The 16,819-nt window shown below is 41.1% G+C and overlaps 2 protein-coding genes across 3 annotated transcripts; both read left to right on the top strand.

The window, feature by feature from the left end:
- Positions 1–829: 829 nt before the first annotated feature.
- On the top strand, positions 830–12,227 carry drc1 (dynein regulatory complex subunit 1 homolog (Chlamydomonas)). Of its 2 annotated transcripts, XM_017718051.2 has the most exons (17): positions 830–1,005; positions 1,672–1,759; positions 1,912–2,024; positions 2,114–2,297; positions 2,607–2,744; positions 3,547–3,633; positions 3,735–3,857; positions 4,367–4,506; positions 4,681–4,815; positions 5,929–6,283; positions 6,965–7,054; positions 7,167–7,253; positions 7,367–7,485; positions 8,937–9,089; positions 9,178–9,278; positions 11,022–11,054; positions 12,130–12,227. In XM_017718051.2, the coding sequence occupies exons 1-16, from the start codon at positions 899–901 to the stop codon at positions 11,030–11,032; spliced, it is 2,031 nt and encodes a 676-aa protein (XP_017573540.1). In that variant the 5' UTR covers positions 830–898; the 3' UTR covers positions 11,033–11,054; positions 12,130–12,227. The 2 variants fall into 2 exon arrangements, with proteins under 2 accessions (XP_017573540.1, XP_017573539.1); XM_017718050.2 differs by lacking the exon at positions 12,130–12,227 and having other exon boundaries at positions 11,022–11,172.
- Positions 12,228–12,843: 616 nt separating this feature from the next.
- Positions 12,844–14,973, top strand: kcnf1a (potassium voltage-gated channel, subfamily F, member 1a). The gene has a single exon (XM_017718053.2). It carries the CDS (start codon positions 12,878–12,880, stop codon positions 14,324–14,326), a length of 1,449 nt encoding a protein of 482 aa, XP_017573542.1. The 5' UTR covers positions 12,844–12,877; the 3' UTR covers positions 14,327–14,973.
- Positions 14,974–16,819: the final 1,846 nt, after the last annotated feature.

The raw sequence follows: 16,819 nt of genomic DNA, 5'->3' as shown, positions 1-16,819 counted from the left end.
ATTTCAGAGCCACTCGGTTCTCCCTGATGGAAACTGTTTACATTCAGTGTTTTGTGCTTATGATAATTTTAATAGACGTCAGCGTCACTAATTAATGACGTTCTATTAAAAGAACCTATAAAAAGGTTTACCAAGAGAGACGCTGGAGGACTTTCACCTGAAATGAGTTCATGAAGCGAGTCTTGTTATAAAAATGATAACAGGACATCAGAGCCAGAATTACAGAATCTACTTTTACTTTTGATACTTAAGTACATTTTAAGCCAAATACTTTTGTAATTTTACTCAAGTTGAGGTCTAGAGTAAGGACGTCTACTTTTACTGGAGTAATATTTTACCTTGGGAATCTCTACTTTAACTCAAGTACATGATTTGTGTACTTCGTCCACCTCTGGTAATTAAAGACTGGCTACTCAAACTCAGATTCTTTCGCTATTGTCGGAATAAAATCTCGTCTCTCCAAAATGGTAACTTTACAGGAGAAGGAAATAAAACTACTTTTAATGTAAGTTAAAGGAACCAGACATTTTCCCATGTCATTTTGGGTCTTTTCTTTTAGTCCATTCATCATGAAATTTACACATAATGTAAAGGGCAACAGGCATTAAATTATGTCAAAAATGGAGATAGAGGTTTTCTTCCGAGAACAGCGCTTTACTTTATTACATGCCCCTCAAGCCAATTATGATGAAAAGCAGTCTATTCCAAGCATTTGGACTCAGTTGGAAAGAGTCGAGCACGACTCCCAGACATAATAGAGTCGAAGAATCAATTCTTTTGGAATCGACTCGCCACCACTACCGTATCATAGCAACTGGAATGACAACAGTGAACACAGTAAGATACCGGGGCTGTCTTCCTCACCTACTGCAGAAAGGTGGGCACTTTAACCTACAAAATGCAGGCAGAAAATTCAGCAGGACCGTCCGTTGAGTCTGAAAACCCTGAGGAGCGGATAACAGCTCGTCGTCTCCGAATAGCTGCACGAAATGAGGCCAAGAAACGGTGAGTGTAGTTTAGCTAGCTTAGCTAGCCAGCTAATATTATCTAACTAACTGAATGTAGCTGCTAGCTAGCTAAGTATGGAAGCCCGTTTGTGTCATAATAATGACAAAGTTTTCCATAATTTTAGTGTCTCATAATAATGAGAAAGTTTTCAGCATTGTGAGATGCTAAAGTCACAATTATTGCGTTAGATGTTAAGTCATTATTATGAGATGCTAAGTGATAATTATGAGAAAGGAAGTCCTAACTTTGAGTCATAATTATGTGAAAGTCATGATTATGACTGTCGTTATTATGAGATGCTAAATCATAATAAGATTTAATCTCGTTATTACAAGATACTGAGTCATAATTATGAGATATTATCTCCTTATTGTGAGAGACTGTCATAATTATTACATAGGATCTTATGACATAGCCAATCAAAATTATGAGATACTAAGTCATCATCTTGAAATGCCATATCATAATTTTGAGATACTAAGTCATAATTATGCAAAACCTTCTCTTTATTATGACTTACTAAATGACTACCTGTTTCTTTTCCAGAGGCAGAAATGTGCTTCCATAGGTTAGCATTGCATGGCTAGCTGAACTGACTGACATTATCTGGTTAGCTTTCTTCATTTTATTATGTCTGTTTTTGCTTCTACTTCTAAACCGAAGACAAGAGCTTGAAGTTGATTCCCAGGAGAAGGAGGATATTGAAGAAGAAGCTCGGACAAGTCAGACACAAGTGGAACAAAGTGAAAGAGTGAGTTTGATATAGCTATTTACTGTGTTAACCTTAGCATAGCTGCATTGATGTCTTTTGTCCTGTTTTTTTCAGTCGTAAAGCTATTGCTACCCACACTGAATTCATGCAGGTGTCTTTTACAAGTATTGTTTCCTGTGTCCTCTCTGCAGCGAATGGTTAAGTTACAAACAGATGGCACAGAGTTGGTGACCAACATCCTGGTGGCAGCAGATGCCCGAGAGTCAAAAAGGAGGGCAGCGCTAGAAGAAGCACGCAGATTAAGGTGTGAACACAACAAGATGCATGTCTCACATTCGCGCATCTGTTCTTGTTGTGTCCCTATGTTCACAAACCTGTTCTGATGCTGTTCAGGGTTGAGAAATTGGAGAACGAGGCAAAATCCAGCCTGGAGAAGTTTGAGGAGGTCACTCGAAAGTGGACCGCCGCCACGGCAAAGACGATTCCTCAGGATCTGAGGGACGCCCTCAACAGCCAGCAGCAGCTCTGCGCCCTGCTCATTGAGAACAAGAACAAACTGATTAATGAACTGCAGCAGGTTAACTCACAGATGCCCATGCCACATACTACAACTTTTAAGTGCACTGTTTTTAGGATAAACAAATCTTGATAATATAGGAAAAACAGAAAAATTGGGTTAGCAAAATGGTCTTGACTTTTTAAAGTATGTGTTCCACATTGAAACTGAAAAGGCAAACTCATTTCTTTTTGGTTACTGAGGTAAAGTTTAGGAGTCAGCTTGGAAAATTCCCATAACACATCAGTAGTTGTGTTTATATAATCCATATAAGGCATATCTGACCCTGTGGCTTGAGAAGTTATAAAAACAAATGTATTTATTGTTTAGGAGCTGAAAGCAAGTGATGATCGCTATGTGAAAGACCTGAAAAAGCAGACAGAAGATGTGGATATCATGATTGAGAGGATGCAGGAGCAAATCACCTCTCTGATGAAGTCCTATAGACAAGAGCTGGACCTAATTGAGGTATGTTACTGCCCTTTGCCGTTGAGCCTCCTTTTTGCTCGTTAGTTCCATTCATATATTTAGCAGCATTCACACACACCTAGGGGCAATTTAGCATGTCTGGTCTGTCTGACTGCATGTCTTTGGACTATACGAGGGAAAAGGCAAACTCATTTCTTTTGGACTGTGGGAGGAAAAAGGCAAAGCACACAGACAGAACAAGCAAACTCCACACAGAAAGGACACTGGTCGCCCAGCTAGGGAATCTAACCCATTTCCTCCTTGCTGTGAGGTGACAGCGCTACCCACTGTGTTGCCGAGTTCAACCTCTGGGCATGTTTAAAGTGCCCATATCATGGAAAACATACTTTTTTGTGTATAAAAATAAAAATGTATAACTGTATAACATATAACTGAATATGTAAATATTGCTAAAGTTTCGAAATGTGTTGTTTGAGGAATGTTTGAGCCTAGACTGCTTTTTTAATGTGGCACAATACAGGACAGCCAATCAGAACAGAGCTCATTTACACATAGCAGTCTTAATGGCACAGTAAAAAAACAGCCTGTTTAATTCTAAGGGATAAATAGAGGTTGGAAAATGGTCATTTGAAAATGAATTTTGGCTGTTTTTGTACTTAAAGCCACGCAAATGGTTTAAGTGGACCTTAAAGAAATTCTTAACTTTTGAACTGTGATTTCCAAAATTTGAACTGTACTGTACTTTCATTTATATGTAGTTTCATAGCCCAAATCTATTTTAGTTACTCTTCTAGTTATTCTGTTACGCTGGGCATTAACCTTTTTTATGATGGACCTACAGAATTCTTTTGATGATGAGCGGAAGACTTTGCTGGCAGGCAACAAGAAAAAATGGGAGCAGCAGAGGAAAGAGCGGGGCAACAAAGAGGTAAAAAGCCTTTAAACAGCCATTAACTGTCTACATGATCTACTCCAGCAAAGCCTGAGCTAGTATACATGACTGCCCTGTGCTTTTGTGTCTGCGAGTAGCTGGAGTACCTTCTACAGCGGATGAAACAGGTGGAGGAGCATGAGGTTTTGCTGCATCGGCTGAGAGTGGAACATGCAGAGGAGTACAACATGATCAAAACCAAACTGGAAACTGATGTACAGGTACACTTTCACTACACTACCATTTTGTCTATATCTCATTACTGTGTAAAAATAGACATGTGACAAATTTAAGTAAAAACCCTGAATAAGTGGCAGGATACACATAATGCAGAAGTTTAAAGACAATTATTCACATTGTGTCATGATCTTTGGCATGTATACAAACGCAGAGAAGAATTTGGACTAACATGTTATAGAGTTATGTTATGTTAGAGAATATCTTTCAGAAGAATGGTGCTCCATCTCTCCAGCACAGTTTTAGAGTATTGTAGAATCCATACCATGACTTGTAGCTAAGCTTTTCTGTCAACTTTTTTGTAGCATGTTTAGTAACTATTCCACTCAAATTAAATAGTGGTTAAATTTAAGATTTCATGAAACACTGCATCATTTCCTAGGGAATCATACTGAATTGAATCATTATGAGGTCAGAGAGCTGCAGTAGATGCTGATAACATTAGGAGATCTATTGCAATTGCCTTAGATTTACTGTGTATGTTCATGTTTAGATCCTAGAGCAACAGCTGCAGCAGATGAAGGCTACCTACCAGCTTAATCAAGAGAAACTGGAATACAACATCCATGTGCTACAGAAACACAATGAGGAGAACATCATCACTAGGTCTCAGCAGAAAAGGAAGATCAGAAGGTGCTATTATTGTCTGAACTCTGTGACTCACTACCAGCATACAGCCCTATTTTGATTACTTTGACTCATAACACTTAGAATGCTTTTAATATATTTGTATTCAATGCTGCTTGAGATGATAAGACATACAGTAGCTTGCTTTAATTTTTTTGATTAAACTCCTCTTCATTCCAGACAGCAGGATGTCCTCAACAACCTGAAGATCAAATGTGCCAATCAGGAGAAGCAGTCTCACGAGGAGAACCAGTTACTGACTGATGACTACAAGCGTGCCATGCAGCAGTACAAAGACATGCAGAAGAAGATGAGGTAAGCAAGAACATCCATGCACATAGGTATGTGGCCAATCTAAATCTCCAGACTTAATGTGTGTTTTACCAAGAAAGTCCACAGGGCCGTAAGACTTCACTACAGAGAAGTATCTTAGCAAGTGAAATATTCTTAAATCTAATCTAATTATATCTAATATTTATTATTGCAACTGTTAATATATAAATATATTATTATAAGCTATATTAGCAGATAGTTTTGCTTGCTTCAGGTAACAATAAGTAAAATTATCTGCCAATTTCCTATTCACTTAAAACAAGTAAAGAATATTTAGAAGTTAAATAATAAATCTCATTAGAATGAGAAATATTAGATATATCAGTTTCACTTGCCAATATATTATTTTATTTCAGCATCTTGTTCTGCCAATTATCTAGGCCATAGGGATGATAATACAGACTTTTTGTAAACTTCCAGTGAATGTCTTCTTCTTTTTTTTTTCCAAAAACATTTTCCAGTGTGTCTGCACCAAGACAACACAACGTGTTTATTCACATTTACTTATAGGGGTGCATTGGTGCACATGGCATGGGTGACCTGCACATCTGTGAAGGCACCATTAGTATTGAACGATAGATACATGTTTTGGTAACATATGCTGCCATTTAGACGATGTCTTTTTCAGGGAAGGCCTTGATTATTTCAGCAAGACAATGTATTACAACAACATGTCTTTGTATTAAAAGTTCAGGTGCTAAACTGGCCTGCATTATGAAATGAAAAACATGACAAAGGAGACCTCAAACTGATGAGCAGCTGAAATCCTATGTTTAGTAAGAATGGGAAAACATATCACTTTCAAAACTACAGCAGTCGGTCTCCTCAGTTCCCAAACGTTTACAGAGTGATATTAAAAGAGGAGGTGATGAAACATAGGTGGTGGTGAACATGCCTTTACAGGAGAAGGAAAAAATATATTTTACATTTAATGTAAGTCAAAGGAACCAGACTTTATAACAGACATTAAAACAGACCAACAGGTACTTTCAAGTGATGTCAAAAACTAGAAAATGGGAATATATATATATATATATATGTGTGTGTGTGTGTGTGTACATATGACATCATTCATATAATCGTGTATGTGTTAAGGCACTTTGCAGCAGTTGATGCTAAGCGCTTTGACGAGGTGTGGCTAATGAACGAGGCTGAGGCCAAAGCTCTGGTGCACAGGGCTCTGGAGATAGATCGCCTAATCCATGAACAGCAGCTGGGCCTGGCCTGGTTCCCCCCTTCTCTACCATTCATGGAGAGCTCTGGGCCTGTCCAACCCCGGCGCCAGGTCCAGCGGACCTCACGGCAGGTGGCCGCGCAAGTCCTTAGTGGCATGGGCCGCAAGGGAGATACAGAGGCAGAAAGAGAGGGAAGCACTGTTGAGGGTTCTGAGAGCACAGGAGTGGACCATAAGACAGTGAAGAGACTGCTGGAGCTGCTGTGTGATGAGACGGTGGGAATTGTGTGTGTGAGAGGTGAAATATAGTGCTGAGCAAAAGTCAGAGTCCATCCATCATGTATTTAATTTCCAGTGAAAACACCAATTTACATACCTTTTCATGGGATATGTCTGAGGGGATAAGATATAAGATAACCCACTTGCAAAAGGAAGGGGAAAAAAAACAAGTGCCCAAAACTCGAGTTTTAAAAGATACAGAGATAATGGGAGCCTGCACAACTATGTGAGACCTGGTAGATAAATAGTACTTCAAGTTTTTATCTTTGATGTCAAGAAGCTGTGACTGAGAAAGGAATATAAACATAAGAGAAGAACATTTGACAACCAAACAAAGAAGTTTCTTGTGTTCTCAGAACAATGAACTGAGCTCAGAGCTCAGACCTCAACGTCACTGAATGTGTGTTAGGGTTACCTGGATTGTGGGAAGCAGAAAATGCAACCAACTTCTAGGACTGAAAAAAAGACGTTTCTTGATGAATAAATACTGAAAAATGTAAATGATATTAAGTTATTCAGTCTTTTGTTTAAGTCTGTATTTTCCTGATACAGAAATAATGGCTGTTTTGACTGGAAATGAACTAAACAAAGGGTGGTCTCTTGCACAGTACTGTAGATAACCCACTTTCTGTGTCTGATGTATAAAATTTAAAATACATGACTGGTTTTGTCTGTCAGGGCTTTCTAATTGAAAGTAAACTCCTGAAGCTGCTGTCTTCCCTGGAGAAGGACGAGCAGTCTTTTATGAAGCTGGACTCTATCTTTTCCGTGAGTAGAATGAAACTACTGCACTGCCTCTTGCCACATTAATACCCTGATCCTGCACTCATTGTGAGAGGCAATGCTTAAAACAGATGAACACAGATTGATCTCATTGCAGGCAGTGGGTATTGAGAATGAAGAGGATGTGTATAAAATGGCAGAGTTCTTCGTGAAATATAAACTGCATCAAAAAGATCAGCCAAAGGTAAGAAGGACTACTTGGTTTGTTGGTACTAACAGACTAACTAATGTTGTTAAAAGGGCCTACAAAACTTGCAATTATGACTACAATTCTTAACCTCAGCTGCTGCTTTTTAGGAGGACATTTCGATCAGTAACAATGGCGAACTAGTGCCAGAGAAGGACTCTGATCTTATCCACCCAAACGATGTCCTGAGGGCTCTTCGAGCCTTCACAGCCCAGTACTGCAAGCCAAGGTACATCACTGTATATGATTGTGTGTGAACACTAGGCCTGGGAGATAAAACAAGAATGACAATTATTGTAATCAAGACAGTGCAGAAGAATATTTTGCAACATTTTACATCCCTTACCTGAGGAATGAATCTGATGATTGTGAGCACACTTTAAAGACTATTCAGAGATAACTCATTTAAACCTTGGTGAAGGACATGTCTTGTGGATGTAGGTGAATTTTCCTCTGTTATTTTATCTTCATCAGTATAATTGGATATTTTAAAACCTAAACATTGAGCTGTCTCTTCTTTCTGAGCCATAAGTTAACACACAAAGACTGAAAGTCTGAAAAACGCCTGCGATGTCCAACCTGACACCTGTGACTTTTAAGTTATTATTTCAGGCTTTACAGGAAGAGATATTTCAGGTTGTTTTTTTCTCATAAAAAACAACATGCAGCTTTAATAACCAAGTTCTACAAAGTGCTTCACAAAAAGTAAAAAAATATTTAAGCAAACAACACAAACATATAAAATAGTCTACATATGAAATACAATCATGAAATAAAAAGGGAGGTCTTTAGTAGAGACCCAGTTCATCAGCAGCTCTCACAGCAGAAAGAGAGATCAAATTAGAGTGTTATGAAATACATATAATAATTATCAATTATTAGCAGTGTGATACAATGATACAAGAAAAAATGCCATGATCATGATTTCTTTTCAAAGCACCTCTTGTATAAAACTTCACTACTCAAATATTCTCTTAAGAAAGTCTTAATTATGTAACTACATGTGAATTGTTTTTGTGTGTAGTGTTATTTGTCATGTAGACTTTGTAACATGTAACATTTTACACATTAGCAGAAATTCTGTCATATTTCTTTAACTCCGGGGAGTGAGGAGGCGGATGCATATGCGGAGATAAGCAATGTTGATTAAGGGCAAATCCAGGGTCATGGTCAGAACGGTCCAGGTTCATATAGCCAACACGTAGAGCTCATGGGACAGACATGACAATAAAGAACACAGAACCTCAAACAAGAATCAAACACTGCAAACAACAAAGACCAGCAAAGACAAAGGGCAAACACAGGGCTTAAATGCAACAGGAATGATGGACAGGTGGAAAGAATCAGGGGCGGAGTCACGAAACAAGGGGCTGGACTAGGATCAAAACAAAAGGCACATGGACTAGACCAAAACACAACAGGAACACATGGACAGGACTGGGAGGGGCCAATCGTGACAATTTCCCTCAACCATTTTTTCAGTTTTCAGTTAATCTTATCAGTGCCTGAGGAAAACATTATGATAAATGTTGTGAAACTCATTAGAAGTTACAGACTAAGAGGTTTACCTTGTCATGTAAGTATACATTTAAGAAAAAAGACACATTTAAAGCAATTTTGTGAATCTGGTCTCAGCACTAGTTAAACCCATGTACAGTGACCATACTTGGTCTGTGACAGAGATGACCCATCCTGGCAGCAGAGCAGTGTGCTGGCACTGCAGGAGAGGGATGACTCTGAGGATGCTGCGTACTGGGAGAGCATGGCCAAGGTCATCTCCGAGTCCAAACTCAAAGTGTGGGATGCACTGGAGGCTGCTCTCAAGAAATATCAGTGAGTGAGTCTCTGCTGGCTGTCAGATAGTTGTTGTGTTGTGTGTAATAAATGTTGTGTGTAATAAATGTAACTGCTTTCATCACAGTACTGTGCTGACTGAGAGATCTAAGCTTCTGGTTGATACTGAACATCTCAAACAGCAGAACTCGGAGCTCAGGATGCTCCTGCACCAATATCAACTCAAAGGTGTGTGAGAGATCTTATACTTTTTGTGTATGATTGTGAAGGTTGCCGTGAGACACAGAGCTTGTTTATACCTTGCGTTATCATGTGTTTTGTGTCTGGATCATATCTGGATAAACTTTTTCAGTTTCAGTTTTACTTTGGTTTACTCCTGTTACCATATGAGTGGACAGGCTTGGCTTGGACACTTTTATTGGCCTGGAGTGCATGAAGACACTTGGTTTGAGGCACTCAAACCCTAGCAAATCATCCTTGCGTGTCCTCCATTTTTCTTTTCATCGTTTATTCTATCACCTGCCAGTCAGCACACAGCAGACACGTTTCCATTTTCATAGCTGTATACAAATATTGAAAACGCATTACATTTACACTTGTGTAAAATGTAGATCCACTGCATATTAATGCAAGGTGTAAACAGGCACATATTGTTTGCTTTGTGTATAGTGCTGTGATATAAAGAGATTATTAGCGTTTTATTGGTCGGATTTCCAGCGCCGTGGTAATGAATTTAAGTCAGAGTTACCCAGGAGAACCACAGGCGATCAGTACTGCATCAGCAAGAGTGCTTCAGGGCGATGAATCATGTAGAACCCAAAGCAATGGGCAAGCTTCTTGAACAGGGGTGGGGAATTACACAGTTTGGTGATTTCCTGCTCTAACGTACCTACTAAAGGACACAGATTATCTTCTGTAATCGAAGTTGCATCATTTTGATGTAGAATATTTTTCTAAAAAATATATTTCTTACACCCAGGAATGTCTTTGGCCTTTGTTTCCCTGCAAGGATTGTTGTGTATTCCTTAAGAAGGACACTGTGACATGACATAAGGACTTGTTTATGCCCATCTCCAATCTATATATCTATATAGACAGAACTGGGTATTCAATTAGTGTGTAGCTGGCTGAAAGTTGACCATTCGGGAACCTTCAGGGCCTTTAGCCTGGCTGAGAGCGATCCCTGCTGATGTCATTCAGAAGCGCATGAAGAACATCTTTATTAACTGAAGCTTTTATTTCTGGACTATTCCAAGTCTGCATTATAATAGTTTTAATCACCAACTGTTTGTATAGACCCTTTAATTTACATATAATTTGCATAAAGCTATAACTGTTTTGATCAAGTCTGTGTTAGAGGGGGGAAGACACCAATGGGTGTTCTCTACCCCCACTTCTCTCTCTTGCTTTCTATCTCTCTACTCTTTAATGTACAGTGTTTGTGTGGACATGGTAAAGATTATTTTTATTCATTTTTATGAATTTTTGAATTACATTTTCTTTTTTGCTCCTGTAAACATTTTTTAAAATTAATTTTATGATCTATTCTACCTTTGAAATTCAATGTGGGATCTTTTCTTTTTAGTTTTGGGATATATCGCATCACAGAAATAATCCATTGGTGTTTTTCATACACTTCTACAGTTGTATCTTTTTTTTTGTATATTTGTCACGTACATTTCTAAATTACCCAACAGTACTAACTGCTTAGTTGAATCAGGCGTGTTTGAGCAGGGAAATCACCAAACTTGCCTTCCAGGAGTTCCCCTCCACTTATCTTGCAGAATGCCAGGGGCAATATAAAATACACACAAACCCAAAGGACACTTTGTAAAGCATGAGGACAACTAGGCAGGGACTCAAGCCCTGCTGGGGTCTGTGCATATACCTGTATGTCGTCTACTGTGTTCATGTGGGTGGGTGTGAAAGTGATGCGCTGTGCTGTCTCTAAATCAGTTCATCTCCTGATAGGTCAATGCTGAACTGGAGATTCCACCCACGCAGGTGATACAGCTGATTTCCGAATGACACCACCCCTCCTTCATCAGATCAGAACAATCAGAAGAAAAAAAATACATATTGCTTGTGTTAGACTTAAAACGTGTATATTTGGAAATATATATATATATAAATTTGTGTCCCTGAGTTTCACTGTAGTGTCATCAGAAACAATATAATGAATGTAATATATGGACCATTCTAACGAAGTAGTTCAAATGACAGTTAAAATTATGTTATTATCTATTTAAACCCAAGTTATTAATACAGATAGCATACAAAATCATCATTTATATAATGGGACCCTAACCCAGTCAGTGTTTTCAAGGTCTTTTTTTACTTTATTTTAAAGAGACATTAAAGAATTAGCTTCATCATGAGTTAAAATTTTAATACAAAAACTTTATTTAAATTCTTACACACTTTCATGTCACTACTGAAACACGGTTTTAATTTCTAGACATGCATTTTAGAGCAAGGAGTGAGACTGAATTCCTGTCCCTAATGGCCACATATTGAGCAGTTAGTATGTCCCAAAATCTGAAAATCAGTGTATAATGTTAAGAATTGTCACTACCGAAACACACTTTGCTGCAATTAATTGACTTTTTTGTGTTTCAAGGAAATATTATAATTTTATGTGTACAACTGTTTAAAGTTGTGTTTGATAGTCATGTACTAGCTAGTGTTTGAGTTATGCTCAAAATGATCTAAAATTGTCCCTACTGAAAAAGTATGACTGTTCAGTCATTAGTTGCGATAAAATAAACAAACATACAAATGAATAAATAAATAAAATATAGGGTCACTCAAAGCAAAAGGATTTTAGTGTAAATTCTAAGTCAATTAAAAGTCTGAAAGGTGTTTTCAACTCTGACTTGGGACAAATTTAGGTAGGCTGACCCATATATGTACTCAGCTTTGTTCTCTGTATGAACCAAGTGCCTCTGTTTATTCTTAGTTCATTTGTAATTCTTCTATCTAGTGTGGCAGATTTCTGTGACGACGTTTTAGATGTGGAATCTGGAATGAATGTTCCGGCTTAATTCCTGTACATGTCTGTGTTATCCTTACAACTCAGTCACATCATGATCAAGTCATCTGGAGCTGAATGAGGCCCGTTGAAGCAGGTCAACTATAGAGCTGCTAATAGGAAATACTTCTCCATTTACTGTGCTGGGGTGCGCTGCGCGCTGCTGGTCGCTAGATGGCGACATCTCCATGTGGAAATGTAACACCGTGCCTGTGCGTAATTACGCACGGACTGTGGAGTTTAAAGCACCAGCAATACAGACTCCGTTCATTAACATTGCATCCCTGAGTTCAGGTTTGGGAGAGGAAAAACGAGTCCAAAGGCAGAAGCACTGGATAGAAATAAATTAATCATGATATTTATGCTTTCAAAGTAAGAAATATTATATATGGACTAGATAAAACGGCTGAAATCTTTGGATTTTTTGTTTGCTTGTTTTTAAACTGTTCCGACCTTCTGCCCAGAGCCCGAGACAGACTAAGTCTACCCCTGATTTCAAGAGATATAGTAAGAATGTATGGAAACATGGTGTCATTAACCCACAAACCCTTTCACTCCTCCCTTTGCGCGCTCTCTCTCTCTCTCTCTCTCACACACACACACACACACACACACACACAGCTTACATCTCTCCGCCTCGCTCCGTGCCCCTCTTTCCTTCTGACACTTTAAATCAGTGCTCGTCAGGCTCTCCATCTCCACCATGTCTCCCTCAGCATTCCTCCACCGAGGCTCTCCTCCTCCTCGCGCAGCTCCCGCTTATTAATCAGAGTCTGTCGGTCTGCTTGAACCGAAAATGTGGGGTCCGCTGAGGACGCGCTACGGGGCGGACTGGAGCGGCTCGGAGGCGAGCGAGGACGCGGAGATAGTGGTGAACATCGGCGGCGTGAAGCAGGTGCTGCACGCGGACGCGCTAAAGCGCTACCCGGAGACGCGCCTAGGCGAGCTGGCCAGCGCGTCGGCGCACTGCGGTCCGGACGAAGTGGCCGAACTGTGCGACGACTACGAGCCCGGAAACCCTGGCGAGTTCTTTTTCGACAGGGACCCGGACGCCTTTCGCTGCATCGTGGAGGTGTATTACTACGGCGAGGTGCACATGAGGCGGGGCATGTGCCCCGTGTGCTTCATGGAGGAGATGGAGTTCTGGCGCGTGGACGCCGAGCTGCTGGACGAGTGCTGCCAGAGCTGCGTGAGCGAGGCGCGCGACGAGCTGGAGGAGATCGGCGAGAAGGTGCGTGCAATGCTGGAGCGCACGGAGGAGGGAGGAGGCGGGACGGCCTCCCGGCGCGAGCGGTGCCGCGCTTGCCTGTGGAAGCTCATGGAGAAGCCCGAGTCGTCTCTGGCCGCGCGCGCAATAGCTGTGGCTTCTTTCTTCTTCGTGCTGCTGTCGTCGGCGGCCATGTGCGTGGGCACCGTTCCCGAGCTGTACGTGTGCTGCGACGAGACGGGCCGTCAGGCCGAGCACCCGGCGCTCGAGGCCGTGGAGACGGCGTGCATGGCCTGGTTCACCGCAGAGTATGCGCTGCGCCTGGCCGCGGCGCCCGACCGCGCGCGCTTCGCCCTGTCTTTCATGAACGTGGTGGACGTGCTGGCCATCGTGCCCTTCTATGTGCTGCTGGCCCTCACGCAGGTGGGCGCGCGCCTCGGTGCGCTGGAGCTGGCCGACGCGCAGCAGTGCGTGCAAGCGCTGCGCGTGCTGCGCGTGGCGCGAGTGCTCAAGCTGGCGCGCCACTCGTCGGGCCTGCGCACGCTCACGCACGCGCTGCGCAGTAGCGCCAAGGAGCTGGGCCTGCTGCTCACCTACATGGGCGTGGGCATCTTCCTGTTCGCCGCGCTGGCCTACACGGTGGAGCACGGCCACCCGGACACCATGTTCACCAGTGTGCCGCAGTCCTTCTGGTGGGCCGTCATCACCATGACCACGGTGGGCTACGGTGATGTCTACCCCAAGACCACGCTGGGCCGCTGCAACGCTGCCGTCAGCTTCCTGTGCGGCGTGGTGGCCATCGCGCTGCCCATCCACCCCATCATCAACAACTTCGTCACCTTCTACAGCAAGCAACGCGAGCTCGAGAGCGCAGCCAAGCACGAGATTGCGCTTATGGCGCTGCGCTCCAGGGAGGAAGAGGAGCGCGAGGAAGGCTCTCGAAGGCCAGAACATTTGACCGTGTGTGCATCCCACAGCTATGCCCACATCCCCTTACTGGAGGACCCATCTCAGAGCTTCTCTGGAACCGCTGCCTGACTGCTCCAGAGGCTGCCGATGCTCCTCAGCTGGTGGCTAAATGAAGAGTCCACCATCACCCTGAAGCTTCAGTCATGTCTTCTAACGAACTTCAAGAACCTGCATGGACCCCTAACCTGCTTTATGAACTCCTTACATAATCAACATGATCAACCATCCAACAGATCTTGATGGCTGTGTGTGTTTCCACGACATTTATTCACTGGCTGATCTTTCCTCTGTATGATCTGTGTGCCTCTGTCTAATGTGTTTAAACTCGTACTGCTACTATCGTAACTCCTGTCCTGTGCAGATCAGAGGAGGACAGGCTTTGAGTCTTCTTCATGCCTCAGTTGGCTTCAGTTTGCTCACTAGGGCTCTGGAGTTGGATTTCTGTACAGCTTCTTTGAGACAATGTCTGCTGTAAAAAGCTTAATGTAAATAAATCTGACTGGAATTGAACTGAAAGCATTCAGACATGCAGCTAGAACTAGAGGAGAGCAGACTGTCATTACATGTCAATACAGGATGGCACTGCTGTTGTTATGGCTCCACATGTTAACAGTGAACTGTATTTAACTTCCAAGAGTAACAGGGGTTTCACACTGAGGATCAGGTTTTGTCCTTTAAGCTCAGATGAATAAAATAGATGAAAGGGCGGGTCCTGATCCAAGATCATGTCTCTTGCTCTGTGATGGTCTTTGGACTAGTTATCCAGAGGACGGTGGGTTCCCCTTTGAAGTCTTAGTTGCTCTCGGTTGTTGCTTAATCATGCTTTTTGGAGATTTTCCTCAGCTTGCTCATTAGGGAGCTGGGCCAGCATTTCTGTAAAACTGCTTTAGAATGTCTCATAAAATTATGTCTTGTGAATTATAATTACAACTAGGAGAGATATAGTTATATATATATATATATATATATATATATATATATAAATATAAACCTATATATATATATATATATATATATATATATATATAGGTTTTCTACACAGATAAAGCCAAATATTTGACTAAATCCCACTGCAGGGAGGAATCATTCCTTAAAAATCACAAACGGCAAAGGACACATTCATCTGCAATTACTATATGTTAAACAGAACAAAAACCACCAGTTCATTGCACTTCTATTAGTAAGAAACACAAAAATAATCTCTTTTACATTCTATACTCATAATTTTAAGGCAACTAGGTGACTTACTGTTTTCAAGTTAAAATATTGAATCACTTTTTACAGTGGTCATTTGCCACTTTATTAGAAACTGCCTACCTTGTAGTCCCAACTTGCTGGTGTACTGAGACTGTAGCTCATCTGATGCACTGATTGTGCTATCCATCCCCTAGGCCTTCAGTAATGTTCAGTTACTGACCCCAGAGCCGCTCATGGCTGGACATTTTTAGATCATGTTCAACTCTTAACCCAGCAGTGAGACTGGACAACATTAAACACTGATTACACTTATTTTACTTTAAGTTAAGGACATTTTTCACTCTCCTGTAAAGTTTCCTTTTTTTGGTACCATATTTTGCTACATTTCACCAAAAAGTACTAGTTTGTAAATGGTTGAAAATAATGTGCAGAAAAGAGCAGAATTGATCGTTTCAGGTTTGGAAACAGATGTTATTATAGGTACTGTTTGTCTTACTAAAGTAAGTATAATAATTAAAATAATGCTGCAGATCAGTATGACTGTCTTGATAAGGCAAAGTTTTCCAAAGCCAATACGTTTTGTCTTATGTGCACTTTTCCCCTCAAATGTCACTAGATGCTCTGAAGACCTTTAAGCAGTTGAAATACAAATATTGCTGCATGCAAGCTAGCGCAGCTATGCAGTGACATCATGAGACTGGCAACCTCGCCAAAACACCCTGCAAAAATCAGCAAGCTTTGTCAGATGGGGTGCTTATGCTGGTTTTTAGTAGTTTACACTTTGAGGAACTGATGACGTAGTAGGTGTGAAGTACAGTATTAAATTACATGGGGTGTCATTTCAATGTGCATGTTCCGCATTTTGACTACTATAAGACTTCGTAATTGAGAAGGTTCATTGACATTAAGTGGGGTGGGGTGGGGGGGTATTGTTATGCAGCACTGTGTGAAAAATATACAGTATGAAACAGTATAAGAACAGTATACAGTATGAAACAGTATAAGAACAGTATACATTGTGAAACTGTAATGGTGCTGAATGCAGTTGGGCATTGTTGACTGCCCCAAAATGGTGGCACTGTTGATGTGCAGCATCTATTTATATGCACTGCACAAAATACCCCCTGCGACTTGCTGCTAACTCCCTTGCCATACTAGCGCTGATACTTCCTTCAGTGGCAGCAAATTGTTTCATTTCACAATTCTTCTACAACAGCTTTTTTATAGTTTGGGATTGTTACATAACAATCTTACACATCTTCTCTTTCGTCTCTGGTTTGAGACACAAGTAACAGTTCACTCTTTCTACCAATATCTTGGGAAATTGGGCAGGTTTTTTATTTACAAGCATGTATTTTCAAACAG

Source organism: Pygocentrus nattereri, chromosome 4, assembly GCF_015220715.1.
Source record: "Pygocentrus nattereri isolate fPygNat1 chromosome 4, fPygNat1.pri, whole genome shotgun sequence".
Classification (NCBI taxonomy): domain Eukaryota; kingdom Metazoa; phylum Chordata; class Actinopteri; order Characiformes; family Serrasalmidae; genus Pygocentrus; species Pygocentrus nattereri.
Note: the sequence above shows the minus strand (reverse complement) of the source record. Positions and strands in the feature narration are given on the sequence as shown.

Excerpts from the sequence above, each read along its gene's own strand:
- drc1 (XM_017718051.2), top strand. The coding sequence starts at position 899 with ATGCAGGCAGAAAATTCAGCAGGACCGTCCGTTGAGTCTGAAAACCCT. Across the intron at positions 1,006-1,671 it reads CGAAATGAGGCCAAGAAACG|ACAAGAGCTTGAAGTTGATT; the intron begins GTGAGTGTAGTT and ends TCTAAACCGAAG. Across the intron at positions 4,507-4,680 it reads CAGAAAAGGAAGATCAGAAG|ACAGCAGGATGTCCTCAACA; the intron begins GTGCTATTATTG and ends TCTTCATTCCAG.
- kcnf1a (XM_017718053.2), top strand. The coding sequence starts at position 12,878 with ATGTGGGGTCCGCTGAGGACGCGCTACGGGGCGGACTGGAGCGGCTCG.